The 14,801-nt window shown below is 42.9% G+C and overlaps 1 protein-coding gene across 1 annotated transcript; it reads right to left on the bottom strand.

Moving 5' to 3' along the window:
* Positions 1–644: 644 nt before the first annotated feature.
* LOC311265396 (tripartite motif-containing protein 54-like) lies at positions 645–14,141 on the bottom strand. Its single transcript, XM_084367009.1, has 12 exons — positions 13,379–14,141; positions 11,888–12,121; positions 9,203–9,387; positions 8,943–9,114; positions 8,384–8,479; positions 8,200–8,277; positions 7,875–8,030; positions 7,357–7,379; positions 7,096–7,220; positions 6,189–6,625; positions 3,843–3,972; positions 645–1,828 (listed from the first exon to the last, which is right to left on the bottom strand). The coding sequence occupies exons 1-11, from the start codon at positions 13,388–13,390 to the stop codon at positions 3,886–3,888; spliced, it is 1,605 nt and encodes a 534-aa protein (XP_084223135.1). The 5' UTR covers positions 13,391–14,141; the 3' UTR covers positions 645–1,828; positions 3,843–3,885.
* Positions 14,142–14,801: the final 660 nt, after the last annotated feature.

Below are 14,801 nucleotides of genomic sequence, written 5' to 3' on the forward strand. Positions count from 1 at the left end.
TTATTAGTGGAGGCGAGATGCTTCTTTAAACACTGAACATACATATATATATTTCTATTTTCTATTTTCTTACCATCCTTTACTGTTTTTATTTGTTATCTTTAATCTATTTATTCTCCTTTATTCTTTTTACTGCTCATAATCGTTTAATCTGTTCTCAATTTCTTTTATGTTTCCTTGTGTTCGGCTCCACTGTTGATTGTTTATTCTTTTGCTCACTTGTCAAAGCACTTTATAAACTCTGTTTTTTAAAGCTGCTCAATAAATAAAGTTTATTATTAAAATCACTATATATTGGACTTTCCCATAAAATCATATATTTCATCACTCAACTTTGAAGCGTGTAAACTGGAATTTGTTCTCATGCTTTTATTTTAAAGGCGTGTCCTCCAAACAGGAAGTGATGTTGCTCACTGCTAACAGTGACGGATTTCAGTGAATTCCTCTTCCGGCGTGGTCAAACTACGTCACAGAGACAGCTGCTGTCGAAATATATTATTGGTTCAAGACTTTTCTCTGTGGGGGGGATGTGGTTTGGTTTCTGAGCTGCTGGTTATAATATTTTAAATTTTAAATCCAACATGTGCATGAGAGAGAAACACACACACACACACACACACACACACACACACACAAAACTTCAGTTGAGTGAAATCAGATTTATTGAATCTACACATGTAACAAACAAACACCAGTGTCTCATCTGTCCTCTGTCATTATCCACAAAGTGCTCGAACACACTCACAAATACACATAAAAAGTTTCTGACTTTCAAACAAAATCATAAAAACTTTTTTTAACTGAACCAAACCAAAAGAAAAAAATCACATGTGACGTCCAGAAATCATCAGTTCAGAATGTCTCTGGTTGTCTGGGTCTGACAGCAGAATTTGAAAAGAGTCTAACAAGAAAAAAACAGTTAATTCTTCTAGTGAAGGTCGGGAAGGTGATTCTGGAGAACCACAGCTGATCCTTGAGTCTCTTTCCCAGGTCGTCGGTACTCGGTCCGAAATTCTAACCCACATGTTGACACAGATACATTCATGTTTGTAAGACAGATCGTCCTTCTCAACTTCATCATTTATGTCACCCGTCAATGTCACTACTGTTTTCCACATTTCTAATATCGAGTCGCTCTATCGTCTGACTGTTAAAGGAACAGTTCACCCAAAAATGTAAATCCAGTCACTATCTTCTCACCTTCATGCTGATGGAAAGTCAGGGGATGTTTCATAGTCCACAAAACTAGTAGTGGGCCTAGTAGTACTTCTAGTTTTACTATGACTAGTAGAACTTGTACTTACACATCTTATACTACTGCTAATACTGCAATAATACTAGTGCTCCTTCTCTTATAAAATCAGGTAGTACTTCCTCTGATAACACTTAAAACCAAGGACCTCTGGTGTGGAGGGCAGCAGCTTCTACTTAAAAACAAATTAAAACAAAACTTCTCAGTAGGTTTTCAAAAAAATAAAAGACCAACAAAATCAGTGTCCTGTTTTGTCCACACGACACAAAAAAGTGCAAATGTGTTTTAAAGTGGATAAATATTCAGAACAGCTGAACAACTGAGATGGTTGATAAAACAGCTGTGACTCTGGAGCACATGTTCAGTCTCAGGGCAGTACTCAACTGATGAGACTGACTCTGGAGTGAAGTGCATCCTTCATCTCCGAACTCTTCCCTCTGTCCTCTACTTCTTCTTGTGGAGGGGGTTCAGCCAGGAGAAGCAGAAACTGGGTCGACGAGGAGCCTCGCCGAGGGCGAAAGAGGAGGAAGAGGAGGGAGGATGGGTCTGAGCAGGACTCCTGGTCTCAGTCTCCATCTGGAGACGGACAGCAGACAGTTACATACAAATTGATGCAGAGGGAGCTGCTTGAATCTGATAAATTACCTCCAGTGGTGTCTCTCAGTGGCTAAGTTGCATTGTGGGTAATGTAGGCACCAGGTTCTCAAAAGCAGTCCACTAATCTAGCATTGCACTCGTACATTTTTGTCATCATCATGAACAGTTTTAAATCGATACAGCAGAACCACCAGACACATCACCTTCACTATTCCCCACGTTCTTCTTCCTTTTTAAAAAACTGCTGCCTACATTACCCACAATGCAACGTAGCTACTGAGTGACAGGGTGCCAAACTAGACCAGCCGCTGGTTTAATCTTGAATCTTTTTTGAACATGCAAACACAACTTGTTATCATGCAGCATGAAGCAAAGTGTTGTGATGAGTGATGTCAGTGATGCTGAAGCATGAAAACAGCAAGAATAAGATTAATACAATAATTAGTTGTTAACAGATTAAAGTCAGATGGTTAATTTGTCCTTACAAGTTTGAATTGATTCGTTTTTATTTATTAATAAAGTTACTTTCTTGCTGTAATTACACAACTCAACCACTCGGCGTCAGCAGAGGCAAGAGTAAATGATTCTGTCAGAGCTGAAGGTGCAGAAGAAGGTTTGTTTCTTAGTAGAAGTAGTAGAAGTAGTAGAAGTAGTAGTAGCAGAAGTAGTAGTAGTAGTAGTAGTAGTAGAAGTAGAAGTAGTAGTAGTAGTAGTCAAAGTAGCAGCAGTAGTAGTAGAAGTAGAAGTAGTAGTAGTAGAAATAGTAGTAGTAGTAGTAGTAGTAGCAGTAGTAGTAGTAGTAGTAGTAGTAGTAGTAGAAGTAGAAGTAGTAGTAGAAGTAGTAGTAGTGGTAGTAATAGTAGTAGTAGTAGAAGTATTAGTAGAAGTAGTAGCAGTAGCAGTAGTAGTAGAAGTAGTAGTAGTGGTAGTAATAGTAGTAGTAGTAGTAGAAGTAGAAGTAGTAGCAGAAGTAGTAGTAGTAGTAGTAGGGGCAGTAGTAGTAGAAGTAGTAGTAGTGGTAGTAATAGTAGTAGTAGTAGTAGAAGTAGAAGTAGTAGTAGCACTAGTAGTAGTAGTAGTAGTAGAAGTAGTAGTATAAGTAGTAGTAGTAGTAGCAGTAGCAGTAGTAGAAGTAGTAGGAGCAGTAGTAGTAGTAGTAGAAGTAGAAGTAGTAGTAGAAGTAGTAGTAGTAGTAGTAGAAGTAGTAGTAGTAGTAGTAGTAGAAGTAGAAGTAGTAGTAGAAGTAGTAGTAGTAGTAGTAGTAGAAGTAGAAGTAGTAGTAGAAGTAGTAGTAGTAGAAATAGTAGTAGTAGTAGTAGCAGTAGTAGTAGTAGTAGTAGAAGTAGAAGTAGTAGTAGAAGTAGTAGTAGTAGCAGTAGTAGTAGAAGTAGTAATAGTGGTAGTAATAGTAGTAGTAGTAGAAGTATTAGTAGAAGTAGTAGCAGTAGCAGTAGTAGTAGAAGTTGTAGTAGTGGTAGTAATAGTAGTAGTAGTAGTAGAAGTAGAAGTAGTAGCAGAAGAAGTAGTAGTAGTAGTAGTAGGGGCAGTAGTAGTAGAAGTAGTAGTAGTGGTAGTAATAGTAGTAGTAGTAGTAGAAGTAGAAGTAGTAGTAGCACTAGTAGTAGTAGTAGTAGTAGTAGTAGTAGAAGTAGTAGTAGAAGTAGTAGTAGTAGTAGTAGTAGTAGAAGTAGTAGGAGCAGTAGTAGTAGTAGTAGAAGTAGAAGTAGTAGTAGCACTAGTAGTAGTAGTAGTGGTAGTAGTAGTAGTAGCAGTAGAAGTAGAAGTAGTAGTAGTGGTAGTAATAGTAGTACTAGTAGTAGAAGTAGAAGTAGTATTAGGGGCAGTAATAGTAGTAAAACATAGTAAGCAGTAGAAACATTAAATCTAAAAACAAAACAAAAATCTGATTAAAAAACACTGTATATATTTCTTGATTTCCAAAATAAAAGCGTTCAGCAGCACTTCCTGGTGGAGGCAGCAGGTGTGTGTGTACCTGAGCGGCGCAGCGGTGAGGGTGGGTGTGTCTCCTGCTGCTGTTATGTGCAAATGAAGCAGCCGATGTAAGCCCACACCCTCTGCAGGATGACCAGGAAGGCCAACAGGTAGAAGAGCAGAGTGACAGCCTGGAGGAAGACGGGTGGAGGAAGGAAGTGATACATACGTACACAGACACGGGGGGAGGGGAGGAAGGAGTGACGAGGAGAAAGGAGGAGAAAGTGGTCAGAGTGAGGAGGTGAGAAGCTCTGTGGTGAGAGACGGAGAGACGATGCTGCAGCAGAAACTGAACAGTATTTTACAACGACAGCACAGAAACATGAGCGGTGGTGAAGCAGCTTCAGCCAGAAATGTCTCGAAACATGAACAACAACAAGCCAAAAGAAGAAGACATGGTGGAGGTGAAGCCACGTCAGCAGGTGGGTGAAGAGCGCAGGAGCTGGGATGATGATGATGATGACGACGATGATGATGACGAAGGTAAAACCAGACGACACTGACCTGCAGAGAGTCAGAGGAGCTTATTTTCTCTTCACTTTCAGCCGTTTTGTCGCTGCTCTCTCCGTCCTCCTCTTTCTCTTCTGCCAAACCTGAAGCCTCAAACTCTGAGTCTCCATCTCTTAAACTCTCCACATCATCATCATCATCATCTTCGGCCTCCACGAGGACACGTTTAGCTTCAGAGCGATCCTCCCTCGTAGATTCAGCCTCCTCCTGTGATCCTGTTTCCAGCCTTTCATTCAGCATCTCACCTTCAAACTCTCCCGACTCTCTCTCTTTCAGCTCTGACACACATTTCAGATTTAAATCATCTTCATCATGTCGCTCTGTCTCTTCTGCGCCCTGTAATCTTCCACCGCTGAGCTTTAAGTTGTCCTCGTCCGTCTCTGATCTTCCTCCCTCGAGCCCAGAACAAGTCTCCTCAGGTGGTTTGGATGATGGACGGTCATTGTTAGCAGCAAAACTGTCTCCAGCATGGAAACTTCTATCTGCAGCCCCTGGTAGGCACACCCAGCCCTGCATGTCCTCCTCCTCCTCACCATCTTCTCCTGCTGCCTCCTGCTGAGTCAGTCTCAGCTGGGGGACAGGTGTTACAGCAGGTGCCTTCAGGGGTTGAGGCTGGGATTGGCTGCATGGAGACTGGAGTCCACCTCGGGCTTCAGTCTGGATGCTGGCCTCTACCAGGTGATCTTCTGCTGGTCGTGATGAACAAATCGTCTGCTCCGTATCCTGAACCTTCAGCTGGATGTCTGCAGGAACGGGGCTGCACCAGCTGTTTGGTTTGTACCAGCTGGGATAAAACGTAGTATCGTTTCCCTCGTTCATCTTCACTTCTTCTTCTTCTTCTTCTTCTTCATCCTGAGCATCTTGTTTGTCCTCTGACTCGCTCTGTGTCGTCCAGTCACCTGCTTCACTTCCTGCCTCTGCACCTTCACACTGATATGTGAAGAAAGACAGTTGAGAAGCCAAATGGAAGATTTAGCCTGTTACCGAAAAAACTGAGCATTTTCCAGAAGGATACAAAAACGCTTTACGATTGATTTTCATCTTTCTGAGGAGCTTTTGGTTTGGGCTCATTTCTATCAGCTGACAGAGACGTGAAAACATCTGACGACACCGTCTAATCATCGTCAGGAGGACAGGGCCTGAGTAAGCAAACAAAACAGCATTTATCAAAGCTAGTGTTAAAGGTGCCATCTGTAAGAAAAGATGATTTTTGAGTCTTATTCCCAACTCTATTATTATCTATTATTTGACGAGTTGGGAATGAGACTCAAAAATCAACTTTTCTTACAAAAAGCACCTTTAAATGTGCAACACTTACAACAAAAGATGATTAAAAACATAATTAAGTTGTGAGCAGACACTGTTTTAAAATGCCGAGGACGCGAGGAAGCAACATTAAAGAAAGATTGATTGATATATGAACTGAGACCAGAAGCTGTGTGGACAGTAGGAAATCAATCTTAAAACGATGGTTTTGTGAAATGAATAATTTTATCCATACTTTGGAAAATGGTTTGTAATAATGTGAAGTATCTTCAGAGAAAGAGAAGAAACTGAAGGACAGAAATCTGTAAAGAAAAATGTGCTGAAAGAAAATTAGATTTGTTAATTTTCACACATTCAACATCAGATCATTTATCAACTGAAGGAGGAGAAAATTATCTGCGTAGTGACTCTTTAACTTTCTCTGTCGACCGTTAGCAGGTCTAAAATTTCTATCTGTGACTTCTTGAACATTAAAACACCTTCTGATTGTTGTCATTACTGAGATTTTATATATTTAACCTGATTTAGAGTAAAAACAGGTGTTTCCTCTCCAGCAGCTGTGGTTCTGTACCTGTTGTGTGCTCATTCCCTCCTGATGTTCACAGATGTTTCCCTCTTTAACAGGCTCAGGAGCTGCACATCTGTCCTCCTCCGCTTTCTCCTCCTCCTCCTTCTTGTTCTTCATCTGACCAGATCCTCCATCGTTTATCTGCAAGTCGTCAGTCTCTGGCTGCAGATCTGCTCCTGCGGGCTGCACAGAGTCCATCACCAGGCCTGGAGCTGGTGGAGCTGGTGGAGCTGGTGGAGCTGGTGGAGCCGGGGCTGACGTCAGTGCAGCTGGTGGGGATATCAGCGCTGGGACTGGCTCTTTAACTGGTTCTAGAGCAGATTCCTGGTTCTGGGTGGTGGTGTCTGGGTGGTGTTTTGGTTCTGTGTTCTGGACAGAGGGCTCTTTGGGTTCTTCTGGTTCTTGTTCCACCTCTGGTTCCTCAGGAACATCTTCCACAACTGCAGAGGGACAACAAATCCTGTTGAGACTGAACTACATTGAGCTTTATGTGACAATTAAAAGTTACTTTTCTGATATTTTGAATCTTTTTTTAAAAGTTGGTTTGATAAAAGTGTCTGACGTTGAAATCTTTGATCCGTCCTGATCAATAACTCTCCAGCTCTGTTATGTTTCGGTCACTTTGTGCTCTCGAGGTCTCACTCTCTCGTTCTTTACCTGCTGCAGCTCTCAACTATTTTTGGATCAGACTCATAGACCTTAAATCCAAAAAAACCCTCGAGCAGATAGAGTTACTGAGTTTATATTTCATCTTCACTCAGGCAGCTTTACGCTTCAGACTTCACAAGCACAGAGAGCGTTTTCTGTTTGTTAATACTGAGTGAACATTGGAGGAAAGAGTGGATAGAAAACTATGTTTTTAAATTCAAAATTGTGTCTTATGAAAGTAAAGTGTTTTCGCTCCTCTCACCTTTGGGGAAGTCTAAGCTCCTCAGAGCTCTCTCCTGCCTGCTGAAGTTATATCTGTAGTGACTCATACTCTCATAACCTGGTTTCAGTGTCTCTGCTGGACACGAGCCGGTCGCTGCCAACACTCTGAGAGGTGGAGGCGGAGGAACAGAGAAGGAAAAGGAAGAAGGAATCAAACTTTAGAAAATAAAGCACCAAACTAAATGGTACAGTTTTAATCACATAATGTAAATATACAACATATTTTCATCGCAGTACTCACTTTGTGATCAGCTCTCTTGAATTCTGAAGGAAGGAAGGAAGGAAGCGGACAACAGAGATACAGAGATCATTTTAGAGACTCAATCAAACACGTCACAAGCAGAAAAGAAAACAAAGACCAGCTGAGTCGAGCCAAAGCCGGCTCCTCATTTCACCCGACTCAACCTCTCGTGGAACAACAAATATCTTTCAGACTGCTCCCCGCTCTCTCTCTGGTGTCAGCTTCCGGGTCCTAAATCAAACCACCGACACATCGTAACATGGATGTTGTTGTTGACTGTGTCATGTACATACAAGTCTCTCTCTCAGAATAGAAGTTCTTACATACGACCTCACAAATCCTACGAATAAAACCTCCCACAGGTTTGTTGTAACTCATCAGAAAGTGTGTGTTGACTTAAAATATAAATAAATAAAAACTCTGCATTAAATGTGACACTTGATGAACTCGACAAAAAAGATTTACGTGTAATTGAAATACTTAGTTACTTTCCACCGCTGTAAGAAACACACACACACCTGGACAAAAGCAGCCATGTCGGGCTCCTCCATGCTGCTCGCCGCCCTCTCCATCAGTTTGCTGTTGGCCGCCACGCTGTCTCCATAGCAACGCACCAACGCCTTGGCGTGACCCGTCTTCTCTTCCTGCTCGGAGCTGATTCGCTGCGTCATCGCCTTCGAAGTGGCGATAAAGATGTTTTAACAACATTTTATTTTATGTTTGTTTAAAACAATATCGCTGCTTCAGCTGTCTGTGTGTATTTAATTGGTACTTCTTAAAGTCATTCAATTAAAAATGTATACAACAGTCTGAGTGAATCAGTAGAAGATGATAAGATCTGACCTTCTGTTTCTCCTCCAGGATGGAAAACACATGACTGAACCTGTCGCACACACTCTGTTTCTGAGTCTTACAGTTCTCCTGCAGAGAGCACAATCAGGATTAATGAGTTCATGTTGAGTGTTTTCACAGATCACATATGAAACAGATACTGGATGTACTGCTGGTAAACGCAGCGTTAATCCACCTCTATGTTCCTGCAGGTCTCCTCCAGCTCGTTGATCAAACTCTGGACTTTGTCGTTGAACGCCACCAGAGACGTGACTTCTTTACTCAGCTCGTCCTGGAAAATATAACACATGAGGGACAGAAGTTATTCATATTTTCTTCTTTTTTTCTCATATTTTTGAGACACTAAGCATGGTGAGGTGTGTTACCAAGCTGTTTTAAATATTCTTCAGTGAGGTTGAGATGTCAGACACTTATTTATCGCTTTCGTGTGGCATCGAGTCGTCAACATAACAAGTTGTTGTGTGTAACGTACAAACGTAAATCGCAAGTTTCATCATGATACGATATCATATCGATTCTTGGACAACGATACAGTATTTGCTGATATCACAAAGTCTGGTTTCGATTCGATTCGATATCAACTCACAAATAGCAACTAAATTATGATTTGACAGTTTTATTACTGAACTCTTCAGTGGAAATATTATTTCATCAATGCTTCCAGACATTTAAATATATGATATCGTTTGAATATTCAGCAGCGATGTAAAACAGACGGACAGAGTTTTATCTACCTTCTGCTGCTGGTAGACGTCTGTCAGAGGAGCCACCTGATGAGACTGATGAGCGCCGAACACTTTACACAGAGAACATGTGGGAACCTGACAGGTGAGACAGTAGATGTTCACCTTCTCCCCCTCGTGGTCCGGACATGTGACCTGAGCAGCAGGTGGAGGAGGGAGGGGGCTGCAGAGAGAGAGGGGGGGGGAAACACCTTCAAACACCTGTATGTTCAGATGACGTAATCATAACTCTGCATGTTGTCTCTCCTCACCTCGTCTCCTTGTTGTTGTTGTTGCTGACTTCCTGTTTGTAGACGTCGATGATGTTCTCCACCAGCAGGTTTCGTTGGAGGCCGTAGACTCCGTGGCGATCCAGCACCACCTCATGTCTGCAGGACGGACAGCGGAAACGGCCGCTGTTCACCAGCATGGTGGTGCGAGCCTGGAACAAGGACGGCTGGTCGGAAGGAAATTATATCAGAATATGAATAATATGATGATGGTTTTGACCTTCAAGCCTCCACGGCTCCCTGTCAACACCCAACAGTTGGAGGTTGTTGTCATACAGCACAGCTGCATGCTGGGATTTCAATAATTAGCAACAGTTTTCAGTCGGGGGTCACCGGTGGAGAATGTGTAAAATCCTCCCAAACGTCTCCCCGGGTGAAGTCAGAGCCGGTTCAGGACGAGTCACTGGGTAAGAACAGGACTGGAAAGTCCCCTGTTCACCATCCAGCATGTAAACACTGTGACACACACACACACACACACACACACACACACACACACACACACACACACCTCGTGGTGCTGGGCAGCTATAAATAAGGACGGAGAGTTGAACAGAAAACAAGTGATCACAGGAGAAAAGTGGAGCAGAAGGAGAAACTGATTGGAGAATTGAGAGTTGCGAGACGGACGGACGAGTGAAGAGACGTACAGATGAGAGCAGAGAGACTTGTGGAGGTTAAAGCGTCCAGAAATAGTGGCCTTTAATAAGCTTCAGCTGCTGTCGGGCCTGACGGAGGATCAGGACAAACACTGAGGCCTGAGGACTCGAAGAGAGAGACGAGAGCGGGTTTATGATGTTTTTAGTTCAGCTTGCACAACATTTCTCCTGATCTGTAAACCACTTCAGTGTCACAAAGTCACACAACAGTTAACAAACCCGGTCGGTGGAGCTCAGAGTCCTGCTGGTGTCAGGGGGCAGGAGCAGCTCTCGAATGCAGGCTGAATGCAGTGGATGGAGGGGTATGAAGGCGTATTAGGCAATTGTTGGGTTGGGTGGGGTAATATTTCGCGAAGAAACTCAGAGTTTTCAAGATTAAAGTCATTAATTTACAAACAAATACGAAATTTGCAACTCAGAAGTTCTCTCAGGGTGTTCTCATTAGCGCTGCATTTGGTACTTTGAAGAGACGTCGCTGGGATGACCAAATATCGTTGGTTACGGGCAATTGTTTCAGTCCAGATATGATAATGTTTTGCTGATCCTTTTTTCTTTAATCTCAGAGAATATCAGATTTTTTCTCCTCCAGATATTTCCTCTTTTCCCCGGCGCCATCATTAGTTTTTGGCCCTACCACAGCGTAGCGAGGTGATCTTTAGGGGAGAGCTTCATCTTTTTATTGCACGTCTCAGCGTGAGTGTGTTTTACAGGACCGGACCCACTCAGGGTCAGAGGTCACGAACATGAGCACGACAGCGAGGGAGGAGTCTGTTAAGCTTCAACCTCACATACCACACACACACACCCAAACACACACGTGAACATGAAAGTTACCATGTCAGCATGTCAGGTTTGGAGACAGTGAAACTGCAGATGTCAGAGCGAGTGATGAAGAGCGCAGGACAACAAGAACTGGATATTCTGAGAGACGCTGAAGGTTTTAGGTTCTGGTTCGGTTAATCCAAACAGTCTGTGCTGTCACAGGGAGAAAAGTCAGGTGCCCATGTTACTATTAGTAACCTTGTTATCAGATAAAATGTCTCCAACTTGTTGCCACACTTGTTTTTGTCAGCACCGTGCAGTGTGGCTGTTCTGATGGTTCAGACTGAGTTTCTGAACCAATATCAGGTGGATCATCTTCTGACATTCATGTTGAATTCACCTGACTTTCATGACTCCTTTGACTTTTCCTGTAGCGCCACCAACAGGTTGATGTTTTTGGTTTTAAAAATCGCCCACCAAACATCTAATTCCACTAAAAGGGGTAATTCCCTCACACGCTTTTCACCTCGACATTTACAGATTACAAGATCTGGTGAGCTGCTGACAAACCTCCAGCACAGCAGCACGTGATCAGAGGCAGCATTTAAAGCGGCTGTTAGCATTATTTATTATTTAAATGAGTGTTAAATAGCTCTGTATTCCAACAGTAACCACTGTCAGAGAGTAAAAAATACATTTCCTGGTTTCCCTGCTCACTTAATAACTGTATAGAAACAGCCAATCTTCTTGCTGAGGGTCTTGTTTGCTTGTAGGTCATTTAGAGGCTTCAGGATTAAACTGAAAGTGTTTAAACTCTGTTACACACAACTGCAGACTCAAGTTCTTATGCAAACAAATGAACAATAGCAGTAATTGCAGGTCACAGCAGGTGGTTTTTTTTACGTGTTCATGAGTGAACCAGCTGAATATCCACACGTCCCATTTTAGACACCGATAATCCACTGGACACACACACAGACACACACACACACACACACACACACACACACACACACACACACACACACACACACACACACACACAATGCAGTGGTAACAATGCAGTGCTAAAAAGAGCTCCTGCACATACATGTACAGAACTGTGTGTCCATACAGAGATTGTATACAGAGGAACACACAGTACACACACGTTAATACACATCAGCATTGGCTGAGGTGTCTGTTGTGTGTGTGTGTGTGTGTGTGTGTGTGTGTGTGTGTGTGTGTGTGTGTGTGTGTGACCGACCTGGTAGAGCTCGTTGGCACACTTCCTGCAGAGGTTGTGCTCGCAGGGCAGGATGACCACAGGTTTATTAAAGAGCTCCAGACAGATGGGACAGATCAGCTGTTTCTCCAGAGCTGCCAGCGCCGCCTCGCCCTCCGCTCCCCCGCCGCCGCCGCCGCCGCCGCCGCCGCCGCCCTGCAGGCAGCTCAGGTCCACCGGCAGCGACATGGCCGCTCCGCCGAACTTCATCTCCTCCTGTTGAGACCAGAATGAACTGATTGTAAGATACTGCAGTGGTGTCTTTACACATCAATGAACAGGTGAACATTTTAGTCTTTAGTTTGACTTCCAGCCGTTTGGTTCAGTTCTTTGAAAATCCTCTTACATGGACTTGAAACCTGTTCAAGGTACTTTATCAATTTAAATTGCCGCTTTCATGAGCACACCTCCAGAACTACCTGTTTACAACTGAATACCATCATGTCAATGTGGTACAAAGTGAAGTTAGTCAGAACTAGGGAAGCCTCTTGGATGAGAGATGAGAAGTCCAGTTGTCTACGATACAACACCTAGAAGTACCATGACCCGGATGACTGAGAACCTTCATCGACACAAAAAGTAAAGTGCACTAAATATTGACTGTGATGGATTATGATGCCTAAAAGTCTGCAGGATATAATGTTAGCAGTGAACGTTACTGCAAACCACAGATACGTGGTTGGTGCTGTTCTTACGAGCCACACGGAGGACAAACAGCCTACGCAACATCGGATATTTCTAAGGACACCTGGAGACTTTTCCACCCGTGATCGTGGTGACCAAACAGGTATTTCAAGCCAAACCACGATCTTCCCCTGAACCTAACCACAGCATAAACACAGCGCTATGACGAGAGAGAAAAAGAAAATTCGATCTAAGGAAACGTACTTAGCCAACATTTATTCTGGCGATTAGGTTGAACTTCAACTTCTTTTTTTTCTTGGACATGGGTCAGATTTGAACAAACTGAGTGCAGAGGGGTCGGACGTTTACATTCCCTTCAGGTCTGACCTGTAAAGATCAGAATTGCCCACCATGTTAAGAAAAATGCTATTCGATGGTCACCAGGATCTATTCTGCAATTACTCGATTATTTAAAGATCTGCCATTTGTATGAACTGAAGCATACGGAGGCGTAGGGTTAGACTGACCTTGTCTGAAAAAAGACTTTGCTTCACACGTTTTATCGGAGCCTGTTGATAATAACACAATTCTACCAAGGTCTGTAAAAACACTGCTGGGAAACACAAGGGAAAATATATTTATAAAGTTGCATGAACCATCTCCTGATTTCCTGATTTAACGACTATATTCCAATATTTGAAAATCATGACCCACCTCTGCTCAAACAGACAGCAGACATACAATAACTTATACATGGGACAAGTAGCCTACTGGGCTGTCATGGTTTCAGATTTTCACTACACAAAACGTAATGAGACCGACAGCACAAGAAGAAACCTGTGTACTCACCTTCCTCTCCATCTCCTGATGATGACGGTTAGTTTCTTCTGTGTGTGATCCGTCTTCTTGTCTCAACAGTCAATCAAATAATCATTTCTGTCGAGATATATTTGTGTATTGATGAATAAATCCACGCTCAGACTCTTCTTCTCTGTTGTAGAGTTGAGATCCAAACCAAAGAGTCCTGCAGGGAGGAGGTCTTTAAGAGGATTTAAGTCAGTGAAGCCTGATTATTTAATGTAGTTAAATCTTTCTCAGTAGTTTTCAGATGGTTTAACGTGCACAGACAGTCCAGGACTTCACCTGCAGTTTAATTTGTCTAGATTTCATTTACTTTAAAAGTCAGTTGCCGGGTAAGTTTTGCATGAAGCTGCTGACTGCACAGACCACGTAACACCGTCTGTCTGAGCTCAGACAGCCTCAGTCTGTACATGAGCCGTCAGCTTTAAGGGAGGTTTTGTTGTCTTGGAGACTCTTTTCATGTCCAGTTGTAAGATCAGAGGTCAGAAGTCACACGGAGGTCGACCAGTCCAACAAAAACCTGTTTCATATCTGAGAAAAGAAAAGAAGCGAAGCAGGAGTCTCCTCTTCAGCCCGGCCCGGACACGAGTCCCTCTTCCTCTTCACCTTTCAGTGCTCTTCCTCCTCTTCCTCACACGCCCTCCCTCGCTCATCCAGCACTCACTCACTCCATTCCTCTTTTTTTCCCCTCACAAGTAGCGACTGCTGCGTTTGTGTGTTCGCAGCTTCCTCGCCATCCACAGCAGTGAGAGGACTCATGGGGGGCACTGGTTTGAGTCATGGGGGGCGTCAGGTTTCAGGCCTCTGAAATGATCCTGACACACACACACACACACACACACACCATATGAGGCTGTGGCTGGTATGTGGACGGATTAAGACCACGCCAGGCTCTGCTCTTTCTACTGTTACACACACACACACACACACTCCCTCTTAAAGGTGCCAGCTGTAGCATTTTAATGTGTTCTGATAATTACCAAATTAATTTTGAGATGCGTAAGTCGTCAGTCACCATGTTTCTACGCACATTATGACCTAATTATTGTGTCTGAACGTGTTAAAAGTTCAACTCAACTTGGTTTTGCTTTTTGAGTAACACTTTCCTTTAACACCCGTCTGCTTAGCATTTATAAACTCTGTTTAACACGTGTTTAACCATCTTTTATATCTGTTCTGTCCTCTCTTTTTCAGTGATTTTTGGCTGTTTTATCCCTTTCATTCCTTTTACTTGTATTTAATCATGTTGAATCATTTTGTTTCTACATTTTCTGTTCAGCCGTCTTGTTTTAACTTCATCTTAGACTCGGCTTCCTTGTGTTTTGCTCGACCGTCTTGTTTGTTTGTCACAGCACTTTGTAAACTGTTTTTAAAGGTGCTACATAAATAAAGTTTATCATTCAATAAATGT

This window comes from Pagrus pagrus (genome assembly GCF_965226575.1).
Source record: "Pagrus pagrus genome assembly, chromosome: 11".
NCBI classification, from domain to species: domain Eukaryota; kingdom Metazoa; phylum Chordata; class Actinopteri; order Spariformes; family Sparidae; genus Pagrus; species Pagrus pagrus.

Coding starts and splice junctions, on each gene's coding strand:
- LOC311265396 (XM_084367009.1), bottom strand. Junction 8,031..8,199: donor TCCTGGAGGAGAAACAGAAG/GTCAGATCTTAT, acceptor GCCACTTCGAAG/GCGATGACGCAGCGAATCAG. Junction 7,380..7,874: donor ACATGGCTGCTTTTGTCCAG/GTGTGTGTGTGT, acceptor TCCTTCCTTCAG/AATTCAAGAGAGCTGATCAC.